Source organism: Heptranchias perlo, chromosome 39 (assembly GCF_035084215.1).
Source record: "Heptranchias perlo isolate sHepPer1 chromosome 39, sHepPer1.hap1, whole genome shotgun sequence".
Classification (NCBI taxonomy): Eukaryota; Metazoa; Chordata; class Chondrichthyes; order Hexanchiformes; family Hexanchidae; genus Heptranchias; species Heptranchias perlo.
This window is the reverse complement of record NC_090363.1, coordinates 15,802,713-15,819,908: the sequence shown is the minus strand read 5'-3', so window position 1 is coordinate 15,819,908 and position 17,196 is coordinate 15,802,713. Positions and strand designations below refer to the sequence as shown.

Sequence of the window (17,196 nt, the reverse complement as noted above, 5' to 3'; positions counted from 1 at the left end):
CTTTCCCCAGTACTGGTGCCAGTGCCGCATGAATCGAAACCCCTTCCTCCCACACCACACTTTGAGCCTCCCATTTAACTCTCTGATCTGTTTGTCTCTATGCCAATTTGCACGTGGCTCAGGTAGCAATCCAGAGATTATTAACTTTGAGGTTCTGCTTATTAATTTTGACCCTACCTCCTCAAAGCGAGGGAAAATGAGTGATTCACTCCTGAATGGTACTGTATGGTCCATGTGTGTCTCAGTGTCAGCTCCTGTACATGCATAGTGCACGGTGGATAAATGGGAACGTTCACTCCCATCAGGTGCTGTACGGCTCGTGTCTATCTCCGTGTGAGCTCCTGTATGTGTAGAGCACACAACATGTAAAAGGGAACAATTCACTCCTGACTGGTTCTGTACGGCCCATCTGTGTCTCAGTGTCAGCTCCTGTAAATGTACATTAAACAGAGACGCTATTGAGACCCTTATCCATATTCATCGATCTCTCACCTGGTACATGTCAGACCAGACTCTGTCTCTTTCACCACCCAACACCTGTTGATGCTGAAATCCAACCTCTCAATATATCCGGGGGCTGCTCAGCTGTATACAACTGACTGGATCACTTTCTGTGTGTATCTGTGAACGCTCTCCGATCACACCTGCACCACGGAGCCTCCTTATATCGATATTGTGTAAAGTATAAATTCAAAAAGGAAAACATTACGCTGTACCTAAAAAGTAGATGGTACCATTCTGTTACAAATGTGTACATTTATTTCATCAAATGCCTTCCATGAAACTACAAATAAATATTCTCAGCTTCAGGAATCTGTACTATTAATTTAGCAGTGCAGATTTCAAAATGTTTTATTTCCAAAATATGATCAATGTAACATTCTTGACTCTTTGTTTTCCAGGTGAAATGTTATTGCGAATTATCCCACTCCCTGATCAGTGGGAGTAAATACGCTCGGCTTAATCTGTTTGTTGAATTGACTGTAACTAATGTCAATCATTGTGCAATGACCGTGGGCCACTTGAGGTTTCTCTCAGGTATAAGTAAGACCTTATTTTGAAAGCAGATGATATTCGTGTCCATAACACTAACAGACAACATCGCATCTCTCCGAAAATGGGACTGCCGGTAATCGTACAGATAGAAAACATATTCTACCCTATTCTTGCAATAGTTGGTGTTCCGGGTAAGCTGCTTATAATCAATTAATGTTCATCTTTAACAGCGTTAAACTGTATCAATGTCCCTGTTGTCGGTGCAATATCATTACTTTTTTTGATGTGCTGACATTAATTGCCGCCATCAATCGAATAGTAATAAGAAAGCTCCAAGTTTTCGACATATTCTTAATGTAATAACCTAACGGGCAGCACAAATTGTTCAGAAGTTTTAAATTAATCAATTTAGTGGGAATTTTGTCTGCTCTGTTGAGAGTATTGTAATTTTCAGAAGCAAAATGCTGCGGATTCTGGAAATCTGAAATAACAACAGAAAATGCTGGAAACACTCAGCAGGTGAGGCAGCATCTGGGGGGAGAGAAACAGAGTTAATGTTTCAGGTCGGTGACCAGTCCTGATGAAAGGGCACCGACCTGAAACATTAACTCTCTCTCTCTCCACAGATGCTGTCTGACCTGTTGAATGTTTCCAGCATTTTCTATTGTTACTTGTAATTTTCAGTTCTAGCCAAATATCAACATCGCACCTGGGTTAATATTGATGAAAAGTACAGTATATCCATCTGGACACGTTCCCCACTAACATTCCGAGAATATGCCCCTAAACAGTGATTGTTTGTCACGGCTACTGGATATCCGGAAACCGTGGGCAGAATTCCCTCTATGTGTTGGTGAAAAGCGAGATTGCTGACACAAGAACATAAGAAATAGGAGCAGGAGTAGGCCATGCGGCCCCTCGAGCCTGCTCTGTCATTCAATCAGATCATGGCTCCATTTTCCAGCCCGATCCCCAGATCCCTTGATTCCCCTAAAGTCTAAAAATCTATCTATCTCAGCCTTGAATACACTCAACGACTCAGCATCCACAGCCCTCTGGGGTAGAGAATTCCAAAGATTGACAACTCTCTGAGTGAAGAAATTCCTCCTTATCTCAGTCTTAAATGGCCGACCACTTATCCTGAGGCTATACCCCCTAGTTCTAGATTCTCCAGCCAGAGGAAGAACCGCTCAAAATCTAATCGCGGGCAACTACACGGAAAGTTTACGCGTACTGTGCAATCCTGCAGGCTGCGTGTCCGAAACTGAGTGATATTTCATGTTGCGTTAAGTTGAGACCAGCTAATGGTATGAGCCTGCATGTTAATGTCAAACATGCTGCTTTAATCCCAAACTCAAGTTGCTGTAATGTTTGTAATGATCGGACCGGTAGCTAGGGGGTAGATTTTATCCTTTACCCCCGGGGCGGGCGGAGAGCAGAGAAGGTCGACTGGCGGCGAGGATCGACCGCCTTTATACAGCCCGATGGATTTCCCTGCCAATTAATGACAGAAGGAAAATCCGTCGGTTTGTGTCAGCGCATGATTCTTGATCGGAATTTTCATGCTGCGCACCAGCCAAAAAGTCTATTACTATGATGGCAATTTTAACCTAATCCGCCCGTTGGGAAACTGACGCAACCCATGCAATGCTGGTTTTGCACCCAACTAATTTTATTCTCCATTGAAGATAGTGCAGTGAAATATAGGCCGGGGTGTAAAACCAGCGGTCAACCCGATCCAATGGCTTTCCTGCCCTGCGTGTTAAGTTAAAACTACCCCGGTCATACTTTTGAGCGATAAGACAAGAAGTGCATGAATTTTCATCGAAATAAACTGTCGACTGATCATCCTCTCAATCTAAGGAGAGTCAGTAACTTCATCTTCCTCCTTTTTGCAGCTAATTTAGTGACAGTTGTGATTCTCTCCCGTGGAAGCTGCGGTCTCTCCAAATGCATCGCCCGTTACCTGCTGGCCATGGCAGCGGGGGATCTACTGTTCCTGATATTTCAAGTAGTTCTGTGTGAGATTAATGATGCTTATTTCCCATATTCATTCCTGAGCTACACTCCAATTTGTATTCTCAATCTCACCCTGATTTTTGTTTCCATTGATTGTTCTATCTGGTTAACAGTCGCTTTCACCTTTGATCGATTTGTGTCCATTTGTTGTCAAAGGTTGCGAACAAAATATTGCACTGAAAAAATTGCGGCTGTGGTTATAGCAGTGGTGTGTTCCTTGGCCGTTTTAGAAAATATTCCAATCTACTTCATATTCGAACCTAGGGAAATAATTGATAATGCGCCATGGTCCTGCTATATAAAATCAAGCTTCTATACCTTACCCATATGGGTCGCATATTGGTGGTTGGAAAGTATTTTAACCCCGTTTGTTCCATTTATTTTGATTTTACTGCTCAATGCTCTGACCATCAGGCACGTTGTACTGGCGAATAGAGCGAGGAGGGGTCTCCGAGGGAACAAGAATGGTGAGAATCACAATGATCCAGAGGTGGAGAATCGAAGGAAATCCATCATTTTACTGCTTGTAATATCCGGCAGTTTTATACTTTTATGGATGGTTCCATTCATATCTTATGTGTCTGTACGTTTTGCAGATACTCAATTATTTAACACAAACTATAACGCTCCTTTCACCATTATGGAACAATCCGGGTACATGCTTAGCTCTTTGAGTTCCTGCACAAACACCTTTATTTATGGAGTTTCCCAGAGTAAATTCAGAGATGAGCTGAAGAATATGATCAAGCGTCCCCTGGCTCCAATAACGTGTTTTTTTAAGTAAGCTGATAGCTTCACTGGATTAAAACACAATGGGATTCATTTTAACTTTGAGAATGAGTGCAAAAGGGGCGACAGCGAATTGACCGCCCATTATGCACCAAGACCGATTTTCATCAAATGAAATTAAAATATAGCGGGTGTATATTTTTTTCATTCGGTTATGGGATATGAGCATTTATTGCCCATCCCTAATTGCCCTTGAGAAGGTGGTGGTGAGCCGCCTTCTTGAACCGCTGCAATCCGTTTGGTGCAGGTTCTCCCACAGTGCTGTTCCGTAGGGAGTTCCAGGATTTTGATCCAGCGACGATGAAGGAACGGCGATATATTTTCAAGTCAGAATGGTGTGTGACTTGGAGGGGAACGTGCAGGTGGTGTTGTTCCAATGTGCCTGTTGCCCTTGTCTTGTAGGTGGTAGAGGTTGCGGGTTTGGGAGGTGCTGTCGAAGAAGCCTTGGCGAGTTGCTGCAGTGCATCCTGTGGATGGTACACACTGCAGCCACGGTGTGCCATTGGTGAAGGGAGCAAATGTTTCGGGTGGTGGATGGGGTGCCAATCAATCGGGCTGCTTTGTCCTGGATGGTGTCGAGCTTCTTGTGTGTTGTTGGAGCTGCACTCATCCAGGCAAGTGGAGAGTATTCCATCACACTCCTGGCTTGTGCCTTGTAGATGGGGAGTCAGGACGTGAGTCACTCGCCGCAGACTACCCAGCTTCTGACTTGCTCTTGTAGCCACAGTACTTATGTGGCTGGTCCAGTTACGTTTCTGGCCAATGGTGACCCCCAGGATGTTGATGCTGGGGGATTTGGCGATGGTAATGCTGTTGAATGTCAAGGGGAGGTGGTTAGACTCTTTTTGGAGATGGTCATTGCCTGGCACTTATCTGGCACGAATGTTACTTGCCCCTTATCAGCCCAAGCCTCGATGTTGTCCAGGCCTTGCTGCATGCGGGCACGGACTGTTTCATTATCTGAGGGGTTACAAATGGAACTGAACACTGTGCAATCATCAGCAAACATCCACATTTCTGACCTTATGATGGAGGGAAGATCATTGATGAAGCAACAGAAGATGGTTGGGCCTAGGACACTGCCCTGAGGAACTCCTGCAGCATTGTCATGGGGCTGAGATGATTGGCCTCCAACAACCACTATCATCTTCCTTTGTGCGAGGTTTGACTCCAGCCACTGGAGTGCTTTCCCCCTGATTCCAATTAACTTCAATTTTACAAGGGCTCCTTTGGTGCCACACTCGGTCAAATGCTGTCTTGATGTCAAGAGCAGTCACTCTCACCTTACCTCTGGAATTCAGCTCTTTTGTCCATGATTGGACCAAGGCTGTAATGAGGTTTGGAGCCGAGTGGTCCCGGCGGAACCCAAACTTCTTCACATGGCAAAAATATAAATACAACAGATTTAAACCTCACCTGCCAGGATGGAAATTGAGGGGTCTGATCGTCCGCCGGTTTTACACTCCGCCCAATATTACTTTCCATGGGATGTAATTCACCCCCTTTGGGATGTCCTTAGGTCGTGAGAGGCGCTCTCGAAATTGGAGTTCATTCTTTTTCTTTCATCACCTCCTGCTTTTTCTAACCATTGTGGACCCTGCACGATGGACACTGAATAAAATTAATGGAAATGTCCCTTTGAATGTGATGCTGTGTGAGGCACAAACCTGATTATCTGACGGAGGGAGCAATGAGGCTGCTCTCTGGCTTAATTTTGATCGAAATTTGAAATTGTACTGACACCACCCGATCGGGAGCCCTGGACTGTTGATCAGAGTGAGAAGCCAGGGTTCCAGAATCTGTCTGTCAGGGTAATTTAAGGACAGAATTTAGGGACAATTTGAACTGCAGTTCGATGGTGGGCAGGGACACTTAGACCTTGAGAAGGGAGAGCGGATTTGGATCCAATGGATCTTGCTTTTGCTTCAGATTGCTTGCGCTGTAAACTAGACAAAAAGAATCCCCCATCCCTCAGATCTCCTTTATTCAGCCTCTCGGCACCCTACCAGAGATCTGAGACCACGTAGGGATATATCCATTTAAATTAAGAAACTTCTTTTAAATAAATGGAAAGGTTGTTACTTGGTGAATTAAAAACAGACGTCAGTGCCTTGGAAGAGGTTAACTTCTTTGCAACAAAATGAACAACTCACGCAGCGTGCGTCAACGCAGCTTTCACGTTAAATTAAAAGTAACATTCGTGTCAGGGAAGAATCTTTCCTTTTTTGGGTCACGTTTTTTCTAACCACAGCCAATCACAAGATAAAAGGGGTGCTGTCCGTTTACTAACAGCTATCACATTTCAGATCAACCATTAATATAACCGAAGATAAAGTAACATTACACATAAGAGAAAAACACACAACGGACATTGAAAGGTTAGTGGCCAGCAAAAGCAAAAATAAACCATGTACAGGCTTTTGAAGAGACAGTATGCTGAAAACAAAATAAAACGTTATCGAGCTTGTAACACTCTTCCTTTCTTCTTCTTGATTCCATCATTGACTATCATTTTTCACTTAAACTAAATTTCAATTTCTAATGTTCCTGACTAAACCCCATTCTATACTGACTCAAAGTCTCAAACTCACAGTCTGTGTCCTCACCTCCGCTCCCTTCATCTTACTTTTTGATCTTCTTTTCTTCCTCATCTTTCAACCTATCATTCAGAATTTCAACTTCCTCTCTCAACCTCCCTAACTCTCGTGGCTGAAACAACAAGACTCCCGCTTTCCAATCCACATAAGTGTGGATGGTAGGAAATAAACCATCCGGTGCACATGCCATGATTTTAGTCACTGTTATTAGCACTCGTTATTTTTAAACTTTTAATTCTCGTGCCCACCCAGGGATGGCAATGTAAGCGGACTTCTCCCATTACTGTCACAACAGAGGGTTGTTAATCCTTCAACAATAACTTCCATGTGATTCAGCCCGAGTGGTTACTTAACAACAAGTTTTAATATTGACTTACAATAGTGCTGTAATTCAACTATCTTCAGATTACATTAAATGATAAACAATTAATGCGAACTGGTTCACACGGACTCAAGATTGATCAGACTCAACCTCCGTAAGCTGCCTCTTGGCCATCGACTACCGATTGTCCTGACAGCTCTAACTTCTGGGAGGGAGCATGTGCTATCTTTATACTGTTTGGCTGCTTTGTTCTGCACGTCAGCATCTCTGATTGTATTTCCTAGTTGTAAATAATCCTGCCTGTCTGACGCCACGTTAGCAACTCAAGATGAGCTGTTTTACAAAATGTACCCAATGACTTCAACCTTCATCCCTATTCTACAAGCTGTTATTGTTTCCAGGAATGGGTCGGCTCTTCTTATCTGTGTCTCGTGGACGTGTGTGTTCTGTTGATCCAGAGATGAGCGCCCCCATTAGCGCCACTCGCTTGTTAAATGCCTGAACGCTATGCGGAATGGAATATTTGACCATGCTAGCTTTAAACCATATTCTTACAGGCGTGTAATTGACAAAGGAAATTCAATATAGATAAGTGTGAGGTGATGCATTTTGGTAGGAAGAATAAGGGGGCCACATACTGCTTGGATAATAACAGTCTAAATGGTATAGAGGAGCAATGGGATCTCAGGATATAGATACACAAATCACTATAAGTAGCAACGCAGGTTAATGAGGCAGAGAAGTTATGTTAAACTTGTATAGAACCTTGCATAGACCACACTTGGAGTACTGTGCACAGCTATGGTCTCTATAATTATAAAAAAAGGTATAGAGACATTGGAGAAGGTGCAAAAATGATTCACAGGGATGATACCAGAACTGAGAGGAAATACATATCAGGAAAGGTTAAACAGGCTGGGGCTCGTTTCTCCAGAAAAGAAAAGTCTGAGGGGTGAACTGATAGAGGTCTTTAAGATAATGAAAGGTTTTGATAGGGTAGACATAGAGAATATGTTTCCAATTGTAGGGGAGTCCAAAACCAGAGGTCATAGATAAAAGATAGTATCTAATAATTCCAATGGGGAATTCGGGAGAAACTTCTTCACTCAAAGAATGGCAAGTATGTGGAATGCACTACCACAAGGAGTAGTTGAGGCAAATAGCATAGATATATTTAAGGGGAAGCTTGATAAGCACATGAGGGAGAAAGTAATAGAAATATATGGTGATAGGGTTAGTTGAAGTAAAGTGGGAAGAGGCTCGTAAGGATCATAGTCACCTCCACAGACCAGTTGGGCCGAATGGCCTGTTTCTGTGCTATGGACTCGATGTAACTCGATGTATTTGCAGCACAGAATTGGATTGCCTCAACTCAATACATCACCTGTCGTAAACCTTGGACTTTAATGCGCCTCGTGGTTTTTTTCCAGTACCTCTAGTAATTGCGATGCTCACACAGCAAGAGGACATTCTCTGAGAGGTTTGTGCTTACGGTATTGTAAATCTACAGAGAAGATGTCTTATTTTCGCTATAAGTAGTAAAGGCATTCTAAAAGAACACTAGAAATAGCAACCAAACGAACTCCTCGCCCTCTGTTTGCTGTGTTGAGCTGAGGTAATCTGCCATTATTTACAATATTCTGTCTGTCACACTTCCGGTCAACTTTCCCTTTGCCCACATTCAAATGCAAACGATCTAACCTTAGAAATATACCCTCCCAGCTAATGGTGCCACTGTAGGGCCGCAGAGTTGGGTCTCCCAGCTCCCCATCCTGTTCAGCAGAGAATCTCCAGGGCTCCAACCAAACCTATTCTTTTCTCCCCAAATTATCATGAGGTTTGCAATTTAACAATAAGTAATCATTTGAAATCGAAGTATTTAAAATAAGAACAGAACGAATGGCTTGAAAATAGGCACTGGATTACAGCTGTGTGTTGTCGTCCAATGTTCCCCCCTGCCCTCTGACTCCCATTCACCGAAGGAGCTCAATTTGCTTTTGATTTCCAATGTTCAAAGCCATGGGAGACCGACATGTATTTCTAATCTTTTTTTCAATCTTTGTGTACTGTTTAATATTGTTGATAAGTTACTCAACAAAATTCAGTGCTTCATTCCCTACCGAACAGCACCCAAGGAGTTGCTTCAATGCACAGACTCCAGCGGTTCAAGATGAAGGCTCACCACCACCTTCTCAAGGGCAACTAGGGATAAGCAATAAATGCTGGCCTTGCCGAGCTTCTTGGGGATTGTCACTTTGATCCTTTCAGGTGGAGCCAAATTGCGGTCGAACTCCTTTGTGTGATCACTGTCTGTTAAATGTGTGGATAGAGGTTGTACAGCGGGATTCCTTCCGCTCCTAATGTATCAATTAGATTCAGTTATCTGATGATAACCGTATTCAGATTTATAGAAGATGCTCTTTGCTGTGCTTTGCAATTAAATGTTGGTAATACTCTATCATTCTCTGCAATAAATTATCTTGGCTTCACACTGCACGGTGCGTCATGTTAAGTGTTTTCCATCTTTGGAAGACACTCTCATTAATGCTTGCAGTGATTCTTTCTCTTGGTTAAGAGGCTTTTGCAAGGCAGAAATGCAAACCCAAAGTAGAAACGTCAGCCATAAGAGAATGAATTGTGTACACAAATTCCAAACCTCAAGTCACTCCATCCACTTATTGATCTACAAAAAAGTCCAATTGGCTGTCCTGAACTTTTGAGCCCTGGAGGTCCCTTTCATTATTTGAATAATTCATTCCAGACTTGAGGTCATTATCTCGGTGTTTCTGGAAGACTCCTTGTTACCTGTGGAATGAAGTGTCAAATTCAGCTGCATTCCAGGCCAGACACTTTGACGACCTCTGAAACTGCGCTGGAATTTGAAATGAGGGACAAAGCTCTGTTCTCTCCCAGCGATGCTCCTATTCTGCTGGGCAATTGTATTTTGAGCACTAGGATTCCTACAGTGACTTTGCCCAACAGTATATTCTGGATCAGTCAGCTGAGGCAGTGAGAATAAGGACACATTTCTACCACCGTGGATATAAAACCTAACCTCAAACTCTCCTCAGCAGATAACGATTCACCGACAGACAGCACTGGATTGCCAGCTAGCGTTATGTCATATCTCTGGAGTGGGGTTTGAACCCATAACATGCATTTCTTATGATACATGGTGCACAATACAAAGGTGGGATGGCTTTATATGGTGGCCTTTCCCCATAGAGCGTTTGCGTGGACCGTGCCTCACTTCAGTCGATCCTGCGGCACGTACTTCTGGGCCTTGGAGTGTGCCAGTTAGCAACACTTGACCACGGACAGCTCCTTCAGCTGGAAGACCAGCAGGTTTCAGGCGGACCAAAGGGCCTCCTTCACCCAGTTGATGATCTTCCAGCAGCAGTTGATATCAGTCTCAGTTTGCGTCCCAGGGAACAGCCCGTAGACCACAGCATTCTGTGTTACCGAGCTGTTGGGGATCAACCAGGACAGATACCAACGCATCTCTCTCCACACTCTCTGCACAAAGGAGCAGTCCACCAGGAGATGGACAACAGTCATGTCCCCGCTGCAGCCTTGAGGGCAGCTCGCGGTGGCACTGAGAGGCCGTGCATGCAGGAAAGGCCGCACTCGGAGGGCCCTTCTCACCACCATCCAAGTTACATCCTGGTGCCTGTAGGTCAGTTCCGGCAACGAGACGTTCTACCAAATTGCTTCGACTGTCTGGTTGTGGAACTGCCCGATCGGATCCAACCTCTCCTTTCCCTGCAGGACCCCTGGAACATTCCGTGCCGACCACTGTTTGAAGACCTTGTGGTCGAAAGTGTTCCTCTTCAGGAACTTCTCCACCTGGGACACGTGGAGGGGTACGGTCCAGCTGGACGGGACGTCCTGCATCTGCTCGGCCTGTGTGGCCAGACACAGCCTTCTTAATCTTGTAGACAGGTAGAAATTCAGCACTTCGTGACACTTGGTGTTTGCGTAATGGGGCTCTGCACACATCCTGAGGCAGCCACATGCAAAGGTGTCACAAGGATCAGGGCGGCATTGGGTTCAGCCTTCCCCCCTTTGTCTGGGGGCTTGTACATGGTGCCCCTGCAGACGTGGTCCATCTTGGACCTCCAGACAAATTGGAAGATGGCTCAGGTGACTGGGGCTGTGCAGAGGCAGGGAATGGGCCAGACCTGGGCCATGTAGAGAAACACCATGAGCACCTCACACCTTATCACCAGGCTCCTACCGGCCACGGAGAGGGAGCGCCCTCCCCCACCCCCCACATACCAAGCTTCTGTTTGGCCTTGGCGGTCCCCTCCTGCCAGCTCTTGGTGCAGGCCTGGGGCCCCCCCGAACCAGACCCCCGGCACCTTCAGGTAGTCAGACCTGACGGTGAAGGGGACAAAGGATCAGGTCTCCCAACTGCCAAAGAAAATGGCCTCACTCTTACTGCAGTTCACTCTGGCCCCTGAGGCCAACTCGAACTGGTCGCAGATGCCCATCAGTCTGTGGACTGACCGCTAATTGGAGCAAAAGATGGTGACGCATCCATGTACAGGGAAGCCTTAACCTGAGAGCCTACGCTGCCTGGGATCATCACCCCTGATACCTGTGTCCTTCCAGATGGACGAGGCAAATGGCTCAATACAACATACAAACAAGACCGCAGAGAGAGGACAGCCCTGCCTGACTCCAGAACTGATCGGAAAGCTCTCCGACTCCCACGCTTTGATTAGGACTTCGCTACAGATGATCCAATCACGAATTCCATCCACAAACCCCATTTTGGCGAACACGCCCATCAAGTGCATGTGGTATTCTGTTGAAAGCTGCCTCCTGTTCCAGGCTGATGAGGCAGGTGTTCACTCTCCCTGCTCTACGATTGTATCCTTGAGCAGTGCAAGGCTATCAGAGATTTTCCTGCCGGGTACAGCACAGGTCTGATCGGGGTGGATCACCAGCTCCAAAGCAGATCTTGTAGTCAACTTTAAGCAAGGGAATAGGTCACCCATTATTGATTCCTTCCCCATCCCCATTCCATGAGAGTGATGATGCCTTTCCTCATGGAAGCCTGTCAGAAGCAAACCCTCGTACACTCCCAGTAATTCTGGGCCTATCCAGTCCCACAGAGCCGAATGCAACTCAACTGGTAAGCCATCACATCTGGAAGTTTTACTTTTCTTGAAGGACCGGACGGCCTTCGTCAGCTCGTTCAAAGTCAGTGGCCAATCCATGCTCTCCCGTTTGCTGTCCTCTAAGATCTCTGTGATACCAAGCCATCTTCCTCCTTCAGTCTGCTGATTACAGAGGACCCACTGTGCATCTTCTGGAAGAAGAAGCACGAGCACTTCCTGTCCTGTTCCACAGAGCGGACTACAGACCAGAAGGTTGTCTTTGAGACCTCGACGGTGAAGAGCGGGGCTTGCTGGCCCCTCACCTCACTGAGTTCCATCCCGAGATCCATCCCCTCCGACTGCAGCTGGAGCAGATCCTGCATTCTTTTCTTGGAGCTGGGACAATCCTCTTTGTCTCTCTCTTGCATTATGAACGCCTTTGTGGATGAAGAACCTCTTGATGTTGGTCTTGATCGCTTCGCACCTGTGCACCGTGGAGTCAAAGAGGCATTTCACAGTCCTCCAACCTACGTAATCCCTCCTTAGTTCTCGATGTTCTCTAGGGTCAACAGTTCACGTACAGTTTCCATATCCCCTGCCCAACTTCTGGTCCTCCTTCGGTTGACAGTCGGCCAGTCGGAGGCAGCGGTCAGAGTAGAATTTTGGCTGGACATCAGTGGATCTGACATTGAGTTTTGCCGACACAAATAGGAAGTCTATGTCTATCCTGGAAAAGACTGACCCATCTGGTCTGGAGCAGGTGTAACTCCGCGGCGCTCCATCTATACGGTTGCTGAAGATGTCATGAAGCTTTGCCTCTTTCACTGCATCTATCAGGCGTTTGGACGTCTGGTCCAGTAATCAGTCGGCCCTGCTGGACCGTCCAGCCACATCGATAATGCAGTTGAAGTCTCCAGCGAGAACGCTGGCCCAGAGCTCGTCAACAGCATCAGGAGATGCTAGAAGACCTCCAGCCTCTCACTCCTGAGGGTCGGGGCATGCACATTGATCAGTCAGAGCGGGGCGTTCTTAGACAGAACGTCTGCAACGAGCAGGCGACCCCCCACCACCTCCTTGACCTTGATGACGATGAATTGGTGACCTCAAAGCAGAATCCCCAGGCCTGAGGAACGACGATCATTGCCTCCCGACCAGATTGACTGGGTCCACATGTGTGACCGTTCCCGCTAGTTGCTGAGGTGCGGGATCCCACATTCCTGCAAGAACAGCAGGGCCACCTTGACGCCGGACAGGTAATTCTGGCTCACAGCAATTTGCATAGTTGCTTTTACACTACGCACATTAATTGATGCGATTTTTAAAGGTATTTAAAATTTTAAAAAGAGCAAAAATTAAAGTCCGACAGTTAGAGCAGCCCGGGTTCTATATTACCCTCTGTATTTTCGGGGTGTGCACGAGCTGCTCGACTGAGTCCAGCTCCTCGGCCTTTGCAGTTTGTCCGCTCTCCATGACCGTCATGCTGCTCTTGGTTGCATGGAGTTGGGGGACCTCGCCCTCCATGGTGCTTCTCCAGGTGTCCTGGTGTTGGGGGACCTCGCCCTCCATGGTGCTTCTCCAGGTGTCCTGGTGTTGGGGGACCTCGCTCTCCATGGTGCTTCTCCAGGTGTCCTGGTGTTGGGGGACCTCGCCCTCCATGGTGCTACTCCCGGTGTCCTGGTGTTGGGGGACCTCGCTCTCCATGGTGCTTCTCCCGGTGTCCTGGTGTTGGGGGACCTCGCTCTCCATGGTGCTTCTCCAGGTGTCCTGGTGTTGGGGGACCTCGCTCTCCATGCTGCTTCTCCAGGTGTCCTGGTGTTGGGGGACCTCGCTCTCCATGCTGCTTCTCCAGGTGTCCTGGTGTTGGGGGACCTCGCCCTCCATGGTGCTACTACCGGTGTCCTGGTGTTGGGGGACCTCGCTCTCCATGGTGCTTCTCCAGGTGTCCTGGTGTTGGGGGACCTCGCTCTCCATGGTGCTACTCCCGGTGTCCTGGTGTTGGGGGACCTCGCCCTCCATGGTGCTTCTCCAGGTGTCCTGGTGTTGGGGGACCTCGCTCTCCATGGTGCTTCTCCCGGTGTCCTGGTGTTGGGGGACCTCGCCCTCCATGGTGCTTCTCCAGGTGTCCTGGTGTTGGGGGACCTCGCCCTCCATGGTGCTTCTCCCGGTGTCCTGGTGTTGGGGGACCTCGCTCTCCATGGTGCTTCTCCCGGTGTCCTGGTGTTGGGGGACCTCGCCCTCCATGGTGCTTCTCCCGGTGTCCTGGTGTTGGGGGACCTCGCCCTCCATGGTGCTTCTCTCAGTGTCCTGGTGTTGGGGGACCTCGCTCTCCATGGTGCTTCTCCAGGTGTCCTGGTGTTGGGGGACCTCGCCCTCCATGCTGCTTCTCCAGGTGTCCTGGTGTTGGGGGACCTCGCCCTCCATGCTGCTTCTCCAGGTGTCCTGGTGTTGGGGGACCTCGCTCTCCATGGTGCTTCTCCCGATGTCCTGGTGTTGGGGGACCTCGCCCTCCATGCTGCTTCTCCAGGTGTCCTGGTGTTGGGGGACCTCGCTCTCCATGGTGCTTCTCCCGGTGTCCTGGTGTTGGGGGACCTTGTTCTCCATGGTGCTTCTCCCGGTGTCCTGGTGTTGGGGGACCTCGCCCTCCATGCTGCTTCTCCAGGTGTCCTGGTGTTGGGGGACCTCGCTCTCCATGGTGCTTCTCCCGGTGTCCTGGTGTTGGGGGACCTTGTTCTCCATGGTGCTTCTCCCGGTGTCCTGGTGTTGGGGGACCTCGCTCTCCATGGTGCTTCTCCCGGTGTCCTGGTGTTGGGGGACCTCGCCCTCCATGGTGCTTCTCCCGGTGTCCTGGTGTTGGGGGACCTCGCCCTCCATGGTGCTTCTCTCAGTGTCCTGGTGTTGGGGGACCTCGCTCTCCATGGTGCTTCTCCAGGTGTCCTGGTGTTGGGGGACCTCGCCCTCCATGCTGCTTCTCCAGGTGTCCTGGTGTTGGGGGACCTCGCCCTCCATGCTGCTTCTCCAGGTGTCCTGGTGTTGGGGGACCTCGCCCTCCATGGTGCTTCTCCCGGTGTCCTGGTGTTGGGGGACCTCGCCCTCCATGCTGCTTCTCCAGGTGTCCTGGTGTTGGGGGACCTCGCTCTCCATGGTGCTTCTCCAGGTGTCCTGGTGTTGGGGGACCTCGCCCTCCATGGTGCTTCTCCAGGTGTCCTGGTGTTGGGGGACCTCGCTCTCCATGGTGCTTCTCCTGGTGTCCTGGTGTTGGGGGACCTCGCCCTCCATGGTGCTTCTCCAGGTGTCCTGGTGTTGGGGGACCTCGCCCTCCATGGTGCTTCTCCCAGTGTCCTGGTGTTGGGGGACCTCGCCCTCCATGGTGCTTCTCCCGGTGTCCTGGTGTTGGGGGACCTCGCTCTCCATGGTGCTTCTCCAGGTGTCCCTGAGCGAGGGTGCACTAATAGCATCACTGCTCCCAGTGCCCTGGAGGTGGGTGTAACTGCTCCCAGGTTCATGGAGCCTAGTGCGCGCTGTCTGTGTCACTGGTAACTCTCACGTTTTGCCCCTTCCTTTGACGATGGCTGAGTCTCTTCCCTTGTTCCTTTTTATTCGCCGAGGACCTGCCGCTGTTGTCCGTTGGGGGCTCTAAGCATCTCTTGCCGCTGGTCCCAACTTTGACGTCAGTTCCTCAGCTCCTGGTTCATCTTCCATCGGCTTTGCATGCTCAGGGATAGTCTCGGTGTTAAGTTTCGGGGTTTGATTGTTTTCCACGGTGCTTCCTTCCTGCTTTTTGCCCTACTCCTGGTCGTTGGCTCTTTCACGGGGGTCCACGGTAGGGGATGGGGGGGTCTGGCCACCTCTGGGGCAGCCACGACTGCTGCTCTCTTCTCCTGCATCGCCTCGCCTCTGTGTGTAGCTGTGTCTGCGGTTTGGACAGATCTTGTATGGATGACCAGCTTCTCCGCACAGTTTGCCGCACATGGCTTCCAGACAGTCCAGTGTCTGGTGGCCCGCCTTCCTGCAGTTCCTGCAGATCACCACCTTGCAGGAGGCTGCCTAATGCCCGGGTTTGCCACAGGACCGACACACCCTGGGGTGCCCCTGATACACCACATATCCACTACTCATCCCATTCGCAAAGCTTGATGGGAGGTGAGCGATGTTTCCCTCGGCATCCACCCTCAGCATCACCTTGATGCTCCTCTTGCTCGTCCAGATCACGAACATGTACTCAATGTAGATGCTCCGATCTGCTCTATCCACATATCCCTTGAGGAACATCAGCACATCCACCATGGGCAGATGCAGGTTGCACATGAGGCCCATCAGCGTCCGTTCCTTCTCCAGTTGGAGCGTGAAAAATGGTTCCACAGTGAGAAGCGAAAACGCCACTTCCTCCCCTTCTCCTTGAAGGCCCAGAGCATCTACAGGCATCCGGTGACGTCCCTGAAGGTCAGGTCAAAGTATCCGCTCCTCGGGATGTCATGCAGGCAGAAGATGTCCGCAGCCTTGAATCCGAAGATTTCAAGAAGAACCTTCTTCATGAAGACATTTCGTTGTCACGGCAAGATTCCTTCATTTATCCTTGATGTCAGTTATTAGAAACTCAATGTGGTCAAGGGCAGCCGATGCAGACACCCATAATTGATGTTGGTAAATGTTCAGACTTGGTTGCCTGTCTCATATTGACAAATATTACAGTGAATGTGACTACTTAAGCTTGTTAATACAATGGCTAGCAAGTGTTTGCTAAAATTACGTCTTAAATCAAAAAATGCTCACTAACTGAGCCCAATGCAAAGAAAAATATAAACAAAATCTCCCTACAAACTCCAAGTTTTTTTTAACGGAGCGAATTGTTATGATCTTGAAGGCGCTGCCTCAAAGGGTGGTGGACATAGATTCAATAATGTCTTTCAAAGGCGTATTGGATATAAACTGGAAAAGGAAACACTTGAAGAGCTATAGGGAAAGAGCAGGGGTGGAGTGGGACTAATTGGAGAGCAGGCACAAGCACGATGGGCCAAATGGCCTACTTCTGTGCGGTATCATTCTATGATTCTTTGCCTGTAAGGCTCAGTTACTTAATATAGGCCGACTTTAACGATTAATTTCCAATCTGCATCTTATTCCTGGGTGTCCATATTAAAGTACATAACTCATTGGAAAGCCTCGATTAGATTGCAGACTTTACAGATACTCGTAAATCCATTATCCCGGACCGATCCATGGATGGAGTTGTTGCTTGTATTTAGCCCAGCTAAATAATCTTCCTCTTCACCTTGCACCTTGGACACACACATCCACCTCTGTCGCCTTCCGATCTCAGAGAAGATCAGTAAAGAGAATAAGAGATCTCTGTGCTGGAGAAGATTGCTCA

At 48.3% G+C, this 17,196-nt stretch overlaps 2 protein-coding genes across 2 annotated transcripts; one reads left to right on the top strand and one right to left on the bottom strand.

Annotated features, from left to right (window-relative positions):
• The first annotated feature begins 1,117 nt into the window (after positions 1–1,117).
• On the top strand, positions 1,118–3,799 carry LOC137305289 (probable G-protein coupled receptor 139). The gene is made up of 2 exons (XM_067974141.1): positions 1,118–1,187; positions 2,895–3,799. The coding sequence occupies exons 1-2, from the start codon at positions 1,118–1,120 to the stop codon at positions 3,797–3,799; spliced, it is 975 nt and encodes a 324-aa protein (XP_067830242.1).
• An 8,169-nt stretch (positions 3,800–11,968) lies between these two features.
• Positions 11,969–14,699, bottom strand: LOC137305288 (thioredoxin domain-containing protein 2-like). Its single transcript, XM_067974140.1, has 2 exons — positions 13,721–14,699; positions 11,969–12,312 (listed from the first exon to the last, which is right to left on the bottom strand). The coding sequence occupies exons 1-2, from the start codon at positions 14,697–14,699 to the stop codon at positions 11,969–11,971; spliced, it is 1,323 nt and encodes a 440-aa protein (XP_067830241.1).
• Between the last annotated feature and the right edge of the window lie 2,497 nt (positions 14,700–17,196).

What these genes read in the sequence shown, in the direction of transcription:
- LOC137305289 (XM_067974141.1), top strand. Translation starts at nt 1,118, where the DNA reads ATGGGACTGCCGGTAATCGTACAGATAGAAAACATATTCTACCCTATT. An exon ending in TGCAATAGTTGGTGTTCCGG is followed by an intron (nt 1,188 to 2,894) that starts GTAAGCTGCTTA and finishes TCCTTTTTGCAG; the next exon opens with CTAATTTAGTGACAGTTGTG.
- LOC137305288 (XM_067974140.1), bottom strand. Translation starts at nt 14,699, where the DNA reads ATGGAGGGCGAGGTCCCCCAACACCAGGACACCGGGAGAAGCACCATG. An exon ending in CCCCCAACACCAGGACACCG is followed by an intron (nt 12,313 to 13,720) that starts GTAGTAGCACCA and finishes CACGGTGCACAG; the next exon opens with GTGCGAAGCGATCAAGACCA.